We start from the raw sequence: 18,968 nt of genomic DNA on the forward strand, positions 1-18,968 counted from the left end.
ACATCCTCAGCCTACGTGTTTGAAAATTCATAACAAATTCTTAATCTCTACCACCTCTAATGTTATTGTCCCATCCGGCACTTATCGTATTAACTTGGGAATGAACAAGAAGTTTAGGACTTACACGGCCTCGATATATATCGATTATATTATCAAGAAGAGAGGGATAGGATAAAGAGAAATGTCTGACTTAGGTTTGATGACAAAGGGAAAATTCAAATTCATACCAGGATTGATTGGACCTAAATCAATTATATGGTCAGTTTAAATATAACAAGTGTATAATACTTGTTTTGTAATTGATTTGATTGGATTAAATCTAATTTTAATAATAAAAAAAAAATTGATGAGGAAGACAATGGGAGTGTTGTGTATATCCGGATCTAATCTTGGCCACAAAGGTTGTTGTCTCATGATTTTGTCTGCATTAGCCTTATCCCATAATAAGAATTGGGTTGAAATTTTGCAGCCCTTGATTTTGGATAACCCTAAATGTGGAAGCTTCATGATGCATGTGAATCACAAACTCATGAGCACTTGTTGTGCCTATCACTACAAAGGGAAAAAAGACTAGTCTTTGTTTTAGCCCAAGCTCATACATGAGGTGTATAACATTAAGGACAGTTGAATCCCATGATTTCATAATTGATTATAACATAAATTAATTGTAAGAGGATTGATTTCAGAAATAATTGATTTTAGAAAAAGTGATTATGAGTTTTGGATTTTCTATAATTTCATAATTGATTATATAAGTACGGGTTTTTTTTCTTTTGGAAATACGAACGATGAACTATTATTCAGTGAGGTAAATTAATTACAATTGTTCTTGTTGGATATCAACATCTAACAAAGACCATTACAATAATTATAATCTGATCTATAATATCAAATATACTAAATTTATCCAATATCTACTATTACAGTAGAAACAACATACCTACTATTCAATAGAAACAACATCCTACGCATTAGGTGGGTTCGAACCCATGGCCTCTAAAGTCATGGGACCTCAACTTCGTCAATTGAAACTAATCTCATTTTTAAAGTTAATGGAAGATCATTAGATGAAGAATAATTACATTGTGACGAAAAGCTATAATTTATCGAGATTTAGTTCTGATGCAATTTAATTCTAAAAGTAATTTATTGAAAATAGAAAGAAAGCTACATGACTAATTGGGTATGCACTTAAAAAACAAACCTCGCCTGCTCAAATTACATTCTTATCATCTGTTGATGATGTTTCAAGACCACGAGATTTAATATTTATATCGCAGCAAAATATGAAATTTTCGATATCCAGTAATTGTTTTTTAGTTATTGATGATTAATATTTTCATGATGTAATGATATATGCAATTGATTTATTCAAACATATAAAAAAATATTTTATTTTATTTTTTATTTGGGGAAGGGGGGGTTGGGTTGTAAAGTATGAGATTTTGGATGTCCAAGTTTCCATGTGCAATAAAATTACTATAGTATGAAGTTTAAGTTTTCTGTGTGTACAATTAAATGTCCAGCTGGACATGTAATACAAATTTGGTTGTCTATAATAATGCCAACTGAAGTATTTAATTCCTGATGTATGCACTTTATAATATTAACAATATCTGTTTATAGATGGGATTCGAATCCATAGTTTCAGACTTATTCATAAAAATATATATATATATATATAATATTTAAGTAATAAATTTTTGGAGGAAAAATGTATATTAATTTTGTACACGTGATGTGTATATATTAAATAAAAAAAAAAGATGCAACAAAATTAGAAATAGAAGATCGAAATTCACGTTTTTATGCAAATTACACGTGAAATATTTTTTGAAACATTGGATTAATGGCAATAGTGTAAAATAATTAACTAAATTATGTCTACTAAACTGGATGCATGCAATTAACACAAGAATATTAGTAATGTGTGTGAAGTGACTAATTCAGTGGGACTCTGTTTCTTTGTCAAGAAACAAGAATCTTCATTATCTGTATGTGATCTGGAGCTCGATTTCCATTAGGACCAAAAGGGAATATCTAAGGACAAAATATAATTCGTCATAAGTCTTACTGGATTGATAAGGTTGAGATTTCATAAATAAAATATTGTGAATTCAAGTTGGGCATAGGTGTACTTCTACAGTAGATTCTTGTTTTATTAATTGTAGCATTTGAACATATGTGATGATTTGAATTATCGATACATTGAATCAAATTTTGAATTTGAATGTATTGAATGGTGTAATGAATCGTATACAATTAAAAAAAAAAAAAGGATAAAAATAGGTAAAATACTTTGATACCCCTTGAAGACATGTCTAAGTACACAAACGCTCCATACCTTTTGCACAATTACAAGTACACTCCTTTAGGGGATGTTTGTATAAACTCTTAACTCTGAATAGGGGTTAAATCACAACTACAACCTCAATGAGAAATATTGTAATTCTGTAAAAAAAAAAATGATAGATGTCTGTGTTTGGAACCTAACTTAAAAGAGCGACAATATAATGTATCCTAAAGTATTCCTAGCCTTGGGAGTTTTTTTTTTTTTTTTCTTTTTAACACAGGAGATATTTATCACGTTTAGAAGAGATTTGGCTAAGTATGAGTTTAGGGGAAAAATAAATATATTTTCTTCAATAAAAATAATTTGGCATAAAGGACAGTTGTAGAAGAAATACAATCTATACATATGTGTGAAGATAGAAAAGTCAATTTCATTGCAATGCTATAGAAAAGTCCAAAAGCAGAAAATGGACAAAAATATTTACCGAGGGGAGGTTTGGATAGTTGACAACGGTGTCTTCAGGGGTAACCTAAGGGCCAGTTTTTGAGACAGATATGGCCCCAAGGATGGTTTCATCAGCCAGCCCCACGTCTTTGAGGGCATTTTTTTGGCTAATCTCTCCCTCTCTCTGTACTACCCATCTGGTAGATTTGGGACCATTTATGTGTACGTTGCATATGCCCCATTCTGATTATGGGCATCATCAATGATAATGAGAGAGACCTTGTTAGGCTGCTTCTTTTCATCTTTAGATTAGGGCACCTTAATTATTGTGATGCCTCTTTGTGATGGAAAATAGTTTCCACTTCTCCTGACAGGATGAAAAAATGCCAAACTGGGAATAATACACGGCATCCTTTATCCATCTCACTTCATCCTGCTCCGTATCCTGACTTCAATCATATATCATGCAGTTTTTTTATGAGAAGAAAGTAATTCCACCAGAAATCCAGAAATTGCCCATAAGCCAGGATGATTGGGGAAGTGGTTCTAGGCCATATAGGCAGGTAAAAACAGATGCACACAATTGGGAGACACGAATCACACGCACATACGAATAGAGAGATCATTTCTGACAGTGTCTGCTTTGCCATCCTCCATGGACCCATACTGGTTGGAAATAGATGCGAGTAATCTCCATGATAATTTAGTACGGAAGACCAAGAATGGTTTAATCACCATGCAGAACATTTTATTTGTACAACCCTTTCCTGGGATCATATGATAAAATCATACAAGCAACATGATACTAGAAACTACACAATTAAACGTTTCTCTCGACAATAATTCAGGCACTTCTCAGTGACACCAAGAACTGTTGCCATGTGAAAATACATGAACAGGTCTGTAAAATGAAAAGGAGAAGCATGTGTATTTGTGTTTAGATGTGATCTCATCTCAAATTTGGACATTGCAGGCCGCGAGGAAAGACTACTTGAGTCCAACGGTGAAGCAAAAATTAAGTAGTACAAAACTGTTCTGACCACCAACTCAGGTATATTATTAGCAATGCAAATGCAAGCACCACCAACTGCAGCATTTTCATACATCCAACAGCAATCTACGAGGATCTTCCACCACATCTTTGATTCTTCTCAGAAAAAACACTGCCTCTCTCCCGTCAATCAGCCTATGGTCATATGTCAGCGCAATGTACATCATTGGTCGTGGAAGTATTTCACCTCCAACAACCATAGGACGGTTTACTATTGAGTGCATCCCCAAGATTGCAGACTACAATTTCACGCAAATAACAAACAAATTAATCACAAAGGATTAAACACGCACATAGAATGGGGAAACCAACAAATGAAAAGCCCCAGAAGAACAAACCTGAGGAGGATTGATGATGGGAGTACTTAGAAGACTTCCATATACACCACCATTCGATATAGTAAACGTTCCCCCAGCCATCTCATCAATTGAAATAGTGCCGTCATTGGCCTTCTTGGCAAGAGTGTTAATTTCCTTTTCAACCTCAGCGAAATTCATACGTTCAGCATTGCGCAGAACTGGGACAACAAGGCCCTAATGGAAATAGAAAGGTAGAGTAGAATAAGAGACTGACAAACCCTTCTATTTTAGACAGCTACCAGAAAATACACGAGATACAATTACGTCATACTGCAAGACAATGCTGCAGGCCAAAAACTATTTTCCCTTGTGCACCTCGTTTGAATCCCATTATTTATAAAAAGCTAGGACTACTTACAGAAGCCTTCCCTTAAAGTGAGTTTAATTACAAATTGTACCCATCTCCCTTTTGAAATTACAGAAACCAACTCTCCAGATTTACAAAACCTAAGGTTTTAAATAGAAATTAATGATGTAATTTAATAGATTTTCCCTATTCACTCTTAGTACTTTGTTAAATTCGGAGGAGTATTTGTTTAATGAGTTAAAATTTGCAAAGAGGTTAATGTCAAGTATAAAGTAATATCATTTGATGCCACGTTTAGTCTTACATTATGTTTTTTTCTCATCTCCTCTTTTTACATGTATATTTATGTGAAAATAATGAATACATGTAACCTGATAACGCAATGCAATAAAACTCTATGAAAATAGTAGAGTGATAATGTTGTTGAAATTAGACTAACTTAAATTTTTCGGCACTAAATCTTGTAATATAAGCTCTTTAAATGCTATTCCTCATTTGTAATTATTTTCACACAAAATCACGAAGTGAAGCTTCATTCCCTTTAAACCATAGGATTATTCTCTTTCATCGACTCCATATGTGTTAAATATTATAAGAAGAAACATATATTTTACGTTGGCATTCAACAAATAAAATAAGTCGACGCATAACATTAACACAGTCCTCAGACACAGCCTCCAAAAGAAATCACACCGAATAATTCTCAAAAAAAAAAAAAAATGATAAACATCCAAATATAACCAAAAGTTTATAATGACATAACTTCTAGAATTAGATACAGAACAACTAAATGTCTATGTAACTGAAAATTTAAAGAAAAGGCGTGTAAACAGTATAAACTTGGAAGTTGGTGGCAGCTAAAAATTATAAATTCCAACAGAGGTATTTGCAATTGACCCATTTATATTTTTTTTATTTTTTTTAGTGAAGATAATTCAGGCTTTTTACATATGCAGTACGGATTTTTTATTGACGGGGATTTGATTGAGAAGTTCTTATAATTTTAAACAAGGAGTGCAATCAGTAATTACACTGACTTACATGTGACGTCATTTTAATTAACTCTAAAAGCTAAAACATCTGATGACAGCTCATTCAAAACAGAAATTACCCTTTAGTCCAACCCAGCATGTTCATCTTAAATTAGAGATGCCAAGAGAGTTCACAGACGGTGTACTGGTAACTCTTAAAACCTTTAAGCCCATCTATGACACAATCTCTTGAATATCAAGAAAAGAGTCAAGATGTTACCTTGGGGGTACCAACAGCTATGCTAATATCGACGTAGTCTCTGTAAATAATGTCATCGCCATCAATAACAGCATTCACTATTGGCTGCCTCTGCAAAGCACTGATAGCTGCCTGCAACTCAGTAAAACAAAGTTCAGTTCCTATGAAGCATGCATAAGAAAAAAAACACTGAAACATTGATATCAGCATACTTTCACAAATCCAGACATTAGTCCCAGCTTCACTCCGTGTTTTTCAAAAAATGCATCCTTGTAATCAGATCGAAGTTTCATCAAATTAGTCCTGTCATAAGCAAATCAGAATGTGCAGCAGTCAGAATTTAACTGCAGAGAGAAATAAAGTATGGTAAACACCCTAAAATTTCTCAAACTGCTCAACCAAGCAACTGGTTGACAAGTATAACAAATGTCATTAGCAGTTAGTACAACTGGATCAAGATTCCAAGGGCCTCCATAAAAAACCAAGTCCCAGGTGAAACAAAATCGTGGGCATATTTTAATGGTTAAGATGAAAATTTAAAACAAATGAATCTACTGAAATCAGAAGCTCATAAATCAAAATAAGCATAAACCTTGCACAGAGAACTAGACTACAAATTGAACCAAGGAAATTGACATGCATGGACTATAGATATGATATAATACAAAACAAAACTTAATTCAGGATGCCCCACCGGGCCCACCCCGTGACCCAGCAGCAAAAACCCCATTAACCAACCAACAATAGCAGCATCACCATGGAAAACTTCTTTCACAGAAAATTTCACGTTGATGTTTTAGCTGTCATGGCAGCTCGACTGCTTGACTCGGCACAATTATCAATAACTATACCACAAATGCTGGCAGAAACCTTAATATTGGGCACAGACCCACATCATCCTCTTTAAGCTAAAGCAAACCAAAATATGGAGGTATGAACTTACATATCAACTTCATTAAATGTTGTCAATAATGCAAATGTGTTCTGAGAATCCTTCAATCTTGTGGCAACTCTTTTCCTAAGCCTTGTCATAGGCACCTGTCATCAATGCAAATACTGCAGTTACAAACACACCACAAGTATGACAAAATTGTTCAACAGCATCCCAGCAATATATGAAAACATCAGACTTACTCGTCTTTCCCTATCTTTAGGGGGCAGCTGGGGTTCTGCAGCTGAGGGTTTGGGAGGAGGGGCAGGACTTCCTTTAGCCTTTTCTACGACAGGAGTAGTTTCGACTTTAGGAGTTGGTTTCTCCTTTTTCTCTTCAGCAGGAGATGGTGGTGGCGATGGAGCTTTCTCAGATGCTTTCTCATCAGAAGGTGCAACATGAGTTGCACCTTCACCAGATCTTGATATGATAGCGACCTTGGTGCCAGGTTCCACAGTATCTCCTTCCTTAGCTATAAACTACGTTCATGCACATAAAATCAAAAGATTATGAGCTCCAAAAGTAACTAAAATATAATGTTAGAGCAAACATAAATATTTGTCTAATGTATAATTGTACCTTCTGGATCACTCCTGCTTCAGGACTATTGACATCAATAGTGACCTGGGACAACAAACAACAGAAGAGCCAACTGTTAGCAAAGAATCTAGAAAAGAATACGATATCTAAAGTTACTTCATGATGTTATTTTATGATCAGGATCTAAAGTTGCACAACAAGCATCACATAGATATCCCCTTTCATTAGTTACAGGAAGTGATAGCAGATATTATTCTACAAATTTTAGGAACAGTTCCCAAAAATTCTATTTCTAAAAAGAGTTGGTAAACTATATACTCTTAATCATCAGCTATTAAAAGTGAGTACCTTGTCTGTTTCAACCTGAGCAATTGGCTCATCAACTTCTACTCGATCCCCAGGTTCTGCCACACCAAATAGTAGTAAAAAACAAAAAGAAGGGATGAACCATCAGTCATGAATCATGATTACTTAAGTGAATAAGGGACTAGGCCATAATATAGAGAACATACTGGACTAGATCATAATATAGGGAACATACTTTTCAAGAATGTGGCTAATGTGCCATCACTAATGGATTCGCCCATAAAAGGAACAACAGCTTCAACAACATCACCTTCTGCTCAGCATTGATAGGAGGATATTAGTTACAAGCAAGACCAAAAAATAGAAAAGAGTAACACTATGCACATAAACACATCTCCAAGCCTTCCATTTATAGTGATAACTTATCCCAATCAGCAAATAGCTGAAATTAGAATGCTTTATCACAAAGAGTTAACTGACAACAGAAAAATCAAAGACTAAAGCACATAAGCCAAAAGTGCATTGCATATCATGCCAGCACCATTGCATTTATCGAATTCATCCGTTCTAAATGCAGAAACACCATCACCACTAACATTTTGGTGATGCATTGTTAAACCCTGCCTCTTAGGTTTACTTCAAAGTTTTACAAAACCCATATACTAATAAGTGATAGTCAAACCAAGCAATATCTTCTTGAATTCACATGAAAAATGTCCATCCAGGAGAGCAACAAATAGAGAAGTAGCAAATTTTCCCCTTTTATTTTACTTGAGACTACTCCATGGATTCGATTCTTTCATTCATCGACTCTCATGCCATACGGTTTGTCCTGATAATAATAAGAAATACAGTTCCCAATCGAAAGAAATTAAAAGGCCATAAAAAATTTGACCCATAAATAGGAAAATGATATAGCATCTAATATGTGAAAGCCTGTTTTCGTCCACTGACACAATTTTGATACACATAAGCTACAATGAAAGCCGGCACTCTAGTGAACATTTTACCAGTGCTAGAACTGAATGACCTGCTCCAAATTTGCATGTTGACATCTTGCTGAAGAATGCCTACAACTTCCCTGCAAATAAAACAAGAATCAGATCCATCTCAGCTTGAAATTCCCAATCAGTTAGGCCCTGCATCACCCAATCTTCTAGTAGGAAGTTTTAATACTTTTATATTTCTTTTCGAAAGTGGAACAGACATGATGCTTGAAATCAATTCACAAGCAAGGAGGAATACTGCAAGTTGGAGTCATTGGACACTCTTCATAAGCGAACACCAAATTTGGTTATGGTCCTACTAAATCTTCTTGCCACAGTGAGATCAATATACAGTTGGTCAATAAATCTCAACAATCCAGGTATGCTTTCACCAGTCAACTAAACGCATCTCCAACAGGATTCAACCGAGCCAAGTTGTTCCTGGTATAATTAGAAGCTTCCCTTTTATGGATCCACCTAGAGATTATCTTATTCATAGGCTACGCCACTAAAGACAACCTGAATTCATAAGTTCTAATAACCTAAATTAACCGAGAGCCTAATCTAAGAACACTTTAATTGGCCTTACTTTCAAATTTCTCAGACTCATTTTCATCTTGTTGTTTACTATCCAATATCCATCAGTGAGAGAAGACCATGAACACAATATAATAAGTATCTCAATACTCAAAAGAATCTATGTGAATACATTCACAATGAATCACCAACCTCTTTGGCATCAAAGTTATCATGCGTCCTGCACACAAAAATAGATAATATGATTGATATAAACCGTGTAAAGAGTAGTCACAGCTATGTATGGAGAAATCAAGAAGCCCTACCAGCAAAAGGGAGGTGGCAGAAAGTACGAGCACCACCAAATCCCCTGGTGTAATGTATCATCTGGTCACAATGTTATAAATAAGCAATGACATGATAACCAAGACAATCAGATAAGCTTCATAAAATGATTCTCGATCAAACAACCAAAGCGTCTTCCCAGGTCCTACAAACTATACTTGTTCTAATAGAAAACACTAAAAATAATCGTCTTATAAAAAGGATTCACAGAGAAAATATAAACATAAATTCAAGGCAGAGCATGTCCATAATTAGCATAAGCTAACCCTGTATTCTTTCTATATACATATGCTGATGATTATTAAGTAATTATAGCATCTTTCTAACTTGATCCCTCAGACATTCATATATCCATAAATACATAAATAAGCATATTCAGGCCTTCAGAGGTATACATATCAATTTCCATAAATGTGTATATGAACACATACCCACGGACACTTAATTGCATGCAGATGATTACAGGCTGACTCAATCATAAACTAGACATGAGGCGGATTATTAATCAAATACCTCAATCAAGCACAAAACAAAAGTAAATCACAGTAAACAGGACTCCTTTAACTGACTTCGTCCAAAACGAACTATAATGAATCTAAGATCTCAATCACCGCCAGCAATAATTAAATTATGTTAAGTTCTCATATGCAGCCTGCATTTACATAAAAGCAGAAAACAGGAAACATGTTGGCTAAGATTTGTATATAGCAAAACCAAAACACCCATATTACCTCTTCTGCCGCAGCAGAGCATGGTCGTGGTGTAGGCACTGCAGGCTTGAGCTTATACAGTGATTTCCCGTACACCTAATCCAAGAAGGCACAAAGTTTTTACATAAATGTTTCGGACACATAATATAGCGGATATGCATAAGTAAATCCACACATAAACTTACGCCACTGAAGTTTCAAAAAAAAAGCGAATGACTGAGAAAGTTACCGAAGCAGATGAGGCGCCAGAAGCGGCTTTACGCCTTAAAACACCCAACATCACGCCTTTTGATCTCCTATCACTGCAAAAGAAACAAATAATCCGTCAAAGTTGACAATAGCACAAACAAAACAAAAGATACCAAACAAACGACTAAACAACGAAACAATCCAAGCGCATGATGTGCGCGCCATCCTTACAGATCTCAAACCAAACCATTACATAAATGAAATAGGGAAAAGCGAGGAATTGAGAGGAGAGATCAGCAAATCCGACCTAGATTTTGATTGAAGCGAGAAGAAAAGTCTGAATGAGGAAAGAAGTATAGTACAATTCCAAAATTATTAGTAAGCTCTTCGCGAATAATTGACTTTTAAGGGAGTGGAGAAACACCTTCACCTCTCTAGAAAAGGTCTATTTTGTCAGAAGAAAATGTAAATGAGAAAAAAGAAGGAATACTGTATTGGGTTTGGGCCTTGGCTGCAGATCTTCTTGGGCTCAGAGTTTTACGCTAATGAGGTTTTCTGTCGTTCAGGAAAAACAGCATAATTGAAATTTGTCGTTTAATTACAGAGGCAGTTGGAAAATGATATACAAAACATATAACATAAATTACAACCAGCTTTTATAATATTTTATATAATTATATATATTTCTCATTATTTAAAAAATTATTGATATTTTTTATGTACGATTAAACTGTGTAATTCTTGAATGAAAAATTATAATTGTCAAATTACATTTGCTATATGTTTTTCTTAAAATAAGAAATTTTAAAAAAGCAGACATTTGATGGAAAATTTTGAAAATCGTAAAATAATATAAACTTAGTTCATAAAAAAAATTAAAAATAATAAATTATAATTCATGATCCACATGTGCATTTTAATCAGTTTATCTAAAAAATGGATAAAGACCTAACAGAAACTAACGAATTTGACTAATTGTTAGACGACCATTAAAATCAATGAGATCTTGATAATTTTTCAAATAACGATAGAATATTTATAATTATGCGAAGGAAGCTCAATCTAATCTACCCACACACATGTGTGTGATAGATTTTAATACATATCAGATTTAATGCCCATTGGGCCTTGGAATTAAACAGATCAAACTTGCATTTCGAGTGCAGACATAAGTTTTTATAACATTTGACCCATTTTTTCCTAGTCACTTTTGAAATTACATTCTATCGACAACACATTTTGACAAAAATTATAATTTATAACTCTCAATCCCATTATAGTTATTTTTTTTATCTAATTATTTATCATAGTTAATGGGTATGGCCTAAAAGGGATTGACCCAAGAAAAAATGTTAAGCCCAAGCACTAGACCGTCCGCCCAGGAAAGAGTCAGCCCACCCAGGTCACCAGGCTTAACTCAAAAGGGGCATCCTGCAATATGGTTCGGCCCAAAAGGGAGGCACACTATGCTCAGCCCAAGAGGGAACCCCCCACACCAAAGTTCATCCAAGGATGAAGCATACCTCATCAAGCTTGGCCCAATAAGGACGCCCAGTCCAAAGACCTACTGCTCCCTTCAAAGTCAGCCCGAAGGAAGGAATGTGTCCTCGAAGGGTTTGAACTATTTAGCCTAAGAGGACTCCCCTTCCGGTAGGATTCTTCACGAAGATGGAGTCCTCCATCCGAAGACTTGCTGCTTAAGGAACGGATCAAGTCCTCCGCCCCTTTCGGTAGGATTCTTCACGAAGAAGGAGTCCTCCATCCAAAGACTTGCTGCTTAAGGAACGGATCAAGTCCTCCGTCCAGCATTCTTATTGCTACTCTGCTATTTTAATTTATACGCTTGCATACGAAATTCTCACTTTTATCGTAATTTTTCGTCATAATTTATTTTTACATTTATCTATTTTTAAATTTATGACTAATTTAAGCATCAAAGTGCTAATATTTTATTTTGTAAGCTCTCTTTCTCAAGAGTTTTCACTCAATTAGCCAAATTCAATATTAAGATCCAAAAACTTTGAACCCATATTAAAATCGCACGCTTCAATAGTCATTAAATAATTACTTAAACCCTTCATTAACCTTAATAAAAAAATCTTCTTTTGAATAAATGGTTTCCCCATCCTATCATTAGCATTAGATGATTAAACTTACAATTTCAATCATTATGTTTACCAATTTAAAATATACAAAAAAAAGTTCATAAAACTATTTTTCTCTTTTTTGGTCTTTTGAATATATAAACTAAATTCTAAAATATTTATCAAGGTTTCCACAATATCTTATAAATTTTTTAAAATGTATTATACTACCATATAGTTGGTAAATGCTCCATTGCCTACCGTCTATAGAGTGTACAATATATGTCTAATTTGAGGATGAGATGCATTACTACTGCATCACAATATCAATCAATAGTTATAATATTGGGTAAATTACAATCACCTTTCTCTAGTTTGACATAATTACGAATATTTTCTCATTATTTAAAAAATTATAAATATCTCCTAATATTTGGTGAAATTATGTAATTATTTGATGGAGGTATGAAAATATCAAATATGCCCTTACTGTAATTTTTTTTAAATAAAAATTTGTAAAAACAAAAACAGACGAGAGGGTGAAAGTTTGAAATATTATAAAAAAAATTATGCACTTAGTTAATAAAAAAAATTAGAAAATTTTAAAATAGAAATAAAATTATAAGTTTTAGTCCACAAGTGCATTTTGGTTAATTGAATATGACAAATGGATAAAAACCTAATGGATACTAATGAAATGACTGTTAAAATCAGAAGAGTATTGATAAATTTTTAAAATAACGAGTAGTATTAGTAATTATGCTAAACTTTAAGAACGATCATTGTAATTTACCATATAATATTTGCTAATCAAATTTTAATAATAAGTAACAACTTAAAATTAATTATGACTATAAACTGTGTTGCAATGTTTTCAGTATAGAAAATGTGTTGAGAACAATAAATAATTTTTTGCGATCTATTTATTTTGTTCTAATCAAATCGTAAGTGGTCTATTTAAACATTATTTGCATGAAAATATGAAGAAATTTGTGAATGAAATCAATCGAAACACCTCATTAGATTAGGAATTTTTTTTATTTTGATCAAACTGTCGAACCAAACTAATTACATAATAAGTGTATTACTATTACTATGTGATTGGTCATTTTTCTTGAATTTTATACAAATTACACAGTAAATATACTACACTTGTCATATAATTATTTTAAATTCGATTGAATCAGGTTGGAATTAGAAATCAAACTAATTACATAGCAAGCGTATTAATATTACCATGTGAATGGTCACTTTTCTTGAATTTTACACAAATTACATAGTAAGTATATTACACTTAACATATAATTATTTTAGATTCGACCGAATCAGGTTGGAATTAGAAATTTCGTTAGATTAGAGTCTCAATTTTGTGAATTGAAATTGGCCAAATTTTCATCTTAAATTAGTCTCATATCCGTTGTTAATTTAGAGGAACAAACGTACGGTCGGACCAATTGTGCAAAAAGAAAAAGAAAGAATTAAAATTAGAAATCAAAATTGAACTAGTAATTATATATGAGGATGAAAAATATAATTAGTCCAATTTTTATCTTATAATTATTTTTTGTATAACTAAAAAAAATAAAAACTATTACAAACCCTTTAATATCGCGCATATGATCCTCAGCACAGGTTTTCTCCTTTGTTCAGCAGTTCACCTCGCAAGAGTTAAAACCCTCCCCGTTCTCCTCCTTTTCTCCCCAGTTGTAAAAACCCTCACGCGCCGAAGCCCAGAAGAGCAAGAAGCCATCCGTTAAATGGCCTCCACTCGACCCGCCATAGACAACGGCGCTGTCGCCGCTGAACCCGTCGTTCCCACCTCCACGGCCGCCGAACAATCAGTAGTAGCTGAGGCAGCAGAAACCAATGGCGAGGAAGCTGAAGCTGCGTCGACGGAGGCTCCCGCGGCCACTGAGACAACGGAGGCTGATGAAAAAGAGAAGGAATTGGCGGAGGTTAAAGCCAAATGGCCCGGTTGGCCGGGGTACTCGGTGTTTCGGATAGTGGTACCGGTGTTGAAAGTGGGTGGCATAATTGGGCGGAAGGGGGATCTCATTAAGAAGCTCGTTGAGGAGACACGCGCTAGGGTTCGGGTTCTTGACGGCCCCATAACCTCTCCGGATCGCATTGTAATTCCCGCTTTGCGTTTCTCTATCGACGTAACATAGATAGTCATTCATATGCATGTGTTTGGCTGGGTAATTTTACTTGATTTGCGATTTGGGCCTTTTTAATGTTATCGAGAAATTTTTAAACTTGGAACTTTAGTACCATTATGATAGGTTTCGAATTTTTACTCCACTCTTTGAGTTTTTAGGTGCTGTAAATGATTAGGTTTCTAGTGCTTTTTAATTTTCAACAAAAAGTAGGGGTTATACATAGAACTTGGGTTGATTAATTATGTTTGGTTTAATTATCTCGCCTTTGCCTTTTGGCCTATATATGTGTTATTTTTGTTTGCATATTTTTCAGCTTTAGCTATGTTAGATTTTATGTGTTATTTTTGTTTGCATATTTTTCAGCTTTAGCTATGTTAGATTTTAGCAGTAGACTTCGCCTTTTTGCTGCGCCAGAGATTTTATCAGTTTTGATTTGGTTTTGCATTAATAGTTTTCTTCTTATGATTTAACCTTTTGAGACTAAAACTTTCCTCTGGTCGAACATGTATGCTGCCAAGGGACAAAACTGTGGTACTAGGCTTTTGCGTATTATTCAGGGTCATGATGAAGTAATGGTGGGGGTGTTTTTCGGACTAGGTTATTATATTACTTGTTAAGATCCCTAAAGGACTAGCTTATTCATTCTGCTTATTTTCAAGTTATGTGCGTGGAACAATTCATGCTGAAACTTTTGCTTGTGGTATTTATTATCTTTAAGTGCCTAGGTAGTAGTGAGGTAGACTGATAGAGATAGGGAATGAGATATATAGCCGAAACCTAATGAACACTTACAGTGGTTGTACATTGATTTATCTTGATAACAGGACTACTATGTTTGATAGAATTATTGGAATAAGGTCGTTATTTATGGAGGAGCTAACCTTTTAATGCGTGTTCCTGGTGTCAAGATTATTTTGTATCATCTCAGCCTAGACAAAAAGGAAGTACATTTATGGCCAACGAGATTCCTGATATCTTATTTACGTGCTGTATTTACCCAAGTGTGTGGGTATATGCTGGGTTAGAATTGGGATGGATGGGATTTATAACCTTATGCTAAGACGACAAATTTTGAGCAATGATTGATTAAGTTCCCTTCCTTCCAGTGACATAGTGTAAAATCAAGAAACCACCTTCTTCATTTACTTTTGCTATTATTATCCTTCAAAGATTTCCCTCATTTATTCTTCAGGCCGAGGGTTGGTTATCCTGACTTGTTACATTGGAAAATTGCACTTTGAAACTGCTTTATCTATGCAGCTGCTTAGAGCTGCTTTACTTTGTTGAGACTTCTAGATGTGCATTGTTCTGGAGCCTGACAGACCTTCCGTTTCAACTGTTGGAACTGGAACTGGAACTGGTTGGCTTTCTATCCTGTTGACCCCTCACAGTCATGTTTAGAGATTGTTACATTCTGACTGCAAGGTCGTAACTGATTGTTGTTGGAACTTTTAGAAATACTAGTTTCATTGAGAGAGTGCTTTCACTTCTTAGTAAAAAAGTGTTCCTATTTGGTTTCATGATTTTTGGTAGTTTGAATTGTTCTTGGAAATTCTTCACCTGTTTCTTTCTTCTTCCTTCTATCATTCAGTAATTCACCCTATCGCAGAACTGGGGATGTGGGACAAAATTGTTTTAACAGTTCCACCACATGTGTTAAGAGGAATATTGTTGATCAGCTATGTATTATATAAAATAGCATTTGAGTTGCCAATGAAGCCACATGAGTCACAAGAGAAGTTGTTCATTATCTGGAATGGGATTAGAAAAAGATGATTTGGAAAGTTTTGGTTCTGCAAAGGCTTTTCTGTAAGGGTATGCAATAGATTTATTAGCATTTGCTTTGCCGAGGCTCTACTTGATAATAATTATACCGGTCCTTATTAGTTGCTCGTTCTGAGCCACCTGAAGTGGAAAATTTTGATGTTATTGTTGTGATTTTGTGCCAAATGCATACTTTATATGCCTTTGACCTCGATTTATTGATTGCCATATGGACATGTTTGGCATTAACTCATTGATCACGCTTTAGAATGGAATATTATTTAGTTCGTCTGTACGAGATGGAAGCTTTGCAATAGTTGCTAAAATTTTCCTCTTTTCAACCTCAGGAACTAAAGCTTTCTTTTTCCAAATGTTTTAGGTTTTGGTATCTGGGAAGGAAGAACCAGGGGCAGCCTTGTCTCCAGCAATGGATGCTATAATAAGAATCTTCAAACGTGTTAACGGGCTACCTGAGAATGATGGTGATGGCAAAACTGCTGGTGCTGCATTTTGTTCAATTCGGTTGTTGGTGGCCTCAACTCAGGCCATAAGTTTAATAGGAAAACAAGGATCCTTGATAAAGTCTATTCAGGAAAACACCGGTGCTTCTGTTCGGGTGCTTTCAAATGGTATTGATACATCTTCCTATTTCACAGGATCTTAATTCATAGTTCGTATGTGATGTTATTTCTTATCAGAAAAGCAATTACTTGTTCTGTTATACTTAGGCATACCTTGGGAATTACATGTTTGGTTTCTTCATAAGAGAATTTCTGTTCATACCTTATTTGGGAAGGTTGGAATAATATGAGACTTAAATGGCTCAAGAACACTTCTAGTCTGACAATGCATGACGTGGACGTATTAATGCTATCAGTTTTCAAGGATAGAATGGACAGTTGGTCATATTTCTATTGACTTCCTCTCAAACTCGACTTAGAGAAATTGTATTTTGGCCTTGTTTTTTTGGATGGGTTTTATGGAGCCTCTGTGCAATTGAATGAGCCAGTTTCCACTTTTAGGATGAATTATATGATTCATTTATTTGAAATTACAGATGATATGCCAGTTTATGCCAGTTCTGATGAAAGGATTGTTGAGTTACAAGGGGAAGGCCTGAAGGTTCTTAAAGCTTTGGAAGCTGTGGTGGGTCATCTGAGAAAATTCTTGGTGGATCACAGTGTTCTTCCCTTATTTGAGAAGAGTGTAAGTTAATTCCTGTTTGATTTTAATAGTCTATGAAATCATTAGGCTATGGTTATGAACTTATCAACATTTTTTCCTCCGTTTACAGTATAATGCGCCAACCACTCAGGAAAGACAAGTAGACACTTGGACTGACAAGACGTTGCTGCATGCTACTCCACAGACCTCACGAGGGGCTGATTATCCTGTTTCAATAAAGAGGGATTCACTCTTTCTTGACCGTGAAAGCCAGATAGAATCACATATTGCGTCTTCTAGACATTCACTGTATGTCCCAGATCACAGTCTTGGGAGTCGTTCCTCAACAATAGGACGTTCTGGGGGACCTGTTGTTACTCAGGTTACTCTTGTCATGCTTACATGCAATTTCTGTATTTTATTTGTTGTAGAACATGATGCCCCAATCTTTCCTGCAAATACATTACATTTATTGCCTTGTGCAGATGTCACAGACTATGCAAATACCTCTTGCTTATGCAGAGGATATTATTGGGGTTCAAGGAGCAAATATTGATTATATTCGACGTACTAGTGGTGCCATTCTTACTGTGCAAGAGAGTAGAGGCCTACCAGATGAAATCACCGTCGAAATTAAAGGCACCTCTTCTCAAGTTCAAGCCGCCCAGCAACTTATTCAGGTGAATAGATTTAATTCTCTTTTCCTGCTGTTGCTTCCTTTCATCTTTCTTTGAACCTGGACCATGATGATCCATATTCAGCTCCTCTTGACATCATCCTTCAAGTTCAATCCTAACTAGGGCCTAGAAACTTAAATTTCATAATGTTGGCATCATTCAGGCATTCCTTTTGTTTTCTGAAGATGGTCCAACTGCTTGAGCTGTATTGAGGAAGAGAATTATGTGTTTGCCGTAGCATTATATAAAGAATACATACATTAAGTTTTAAGGCATATTTTTTGTTTCAGTACGAAAGAGCGTCGAATCAAGACTAATATTATACCGTTGTATATTTATCCAGGAATTCACCAGTAGTGGTCACAGAGAGCCACTTCCAGGCAGTTATGGGAAGCTGGAATCCAGTCTGAGGCCTTCTTACTCTCAGTTAGGCAGCAGTTCTTACTCATCATCGTCGTTCTCAGGACAACCTTATGGTGGCTACAGCTCATCAGGCATTGGAGGATATAGTAGCTTTAGGCTATAATTTGATAGGCCAGAATTTCTCTCTTAAAGTACTTGCCTATCTCTTTTTCCATCTCATATCAGATTCTAATCTGTAAAGCATCGGCGAATTGACCATGGAGAAGCACACTTATTTGTAGTTGTATTTGATCTTTGTGTTGCTGCTCTAATGCCATAGTTACTTAAGCTACCACATTGTGGCTTTTTTGGGTTGGTTAAATGGCTTAAATTTTTACCTAGGAGTGCTGGATGTTGGTTCTTTGCCAAAACAAGAAAAGGGTATAATTAGAGCTTCATGGGCATTTACCACAAAGAGACTCTACCAATGGAAATTTATAGTTGACTGAAATGTCAATAGTCCTTGTAGTGTATTCATTCTCGCATCATAAAATATTACCAAGCGTAGCAA

At 35.1% G+C, this 18,968-nt stretch overlaps 2 protein-coding genes across 3 annotated transcripts; one reads left to right on the forward strand and one right to left on the reverse strand.

The window, feature by feature from the left end:
- Positions 1–3,460: 3,460 nt before the first annotated feature.
- LOC105173897 (dihydrolipoyllysine-residue succinyltransferase component of 2-oxoglutarate dehydrogenase complex 2, mitochondrial) lies at positions 3,461–10,673 on the reverse strand. 2 transcript variants are annotated; one of them, XM_088875775.1, is made up of 15 exons: positions 10,515–10,673; positions 10,248–10,320; positions 10,040–10,114; positions 9,290–9,350; positions 9,177–9,204; positions 8,472–8,542; positions 7,697–7,774; positions 7,504–7,559; positions 7,195–7,239; positions 6,819–7,094; positions 6,628–6,722; positions 5,897–5,987; positions 5,706–5,816; positions 4,127–4,321; positions 3,461–4,027 (listed from the first exon to the last, which is right to left on the reverse strand). In XM_088875775.1, the coding sequence occupies exons 2-15, from the start codon at positions 10,296–10,298 to the stop codon at positions 3,836–3,838; spliced, it is 1,425 nt and encodes a 474-aa protein (XP_088731901.1). In that variant the 5' UTR covers positions 10,299–10,320; positions 10,515–10,673; the 3' UTR covers positions 3,461–3,835. The 2 variants fall into 2 exon arrangements, with proteins under 2 accessions (XP_088731901.1, XP_088731902.1); XM_088875776.1 differs by lacking the exon at positions 10,515–10,673 and adding an exon at positions 10,439–10,462.
- A 3,242-nt stretch (positions 10,674–13,915) lies between these two features.
- On the forward strand, positions 13,916–18,752 carry LOC105173898 (RNA-binding KH domain-containing protein PEPPER). The gene is made up of 6 exons (XM_011095803.3): positions 13,916–14,420; positions 16,594–16,843; positions 17,272–17,420; positions 17,509–17,760; positions 17,864–18,058; positions 18,399–18,752. Exons 1-6 carry the CDS (start codon positions 14,049–14,051, stop codon positions 18,579–18,581), a joined length of 1,401 nt encoding a protein of 466 aa, XP_011094105.1. The 5' UTR covers positions 13,916–14,048; the 3' UTR covers positions 18,582–18,752.
- The last annotated feature ends 216 nt before the right edge of the window (positions 18,753–18,968 follow it).

Source organism: Sesamum indicum, linkage group LG11 (genome assembly GCF_026168435.1).
Source record: "Sesamum indicum cultivar Baizhima isolate 11 linkage group LG11, ASM2616843v1, whole genome shotgun sequence".
Taxonomy (NCBI): domain Eukaryota; kingdom Viridiplantae; phylum Streptophyta; class Magnoliopsida; order Lamiales; family Pedaliaceae; genus Sesamum; species Sesamum indicum.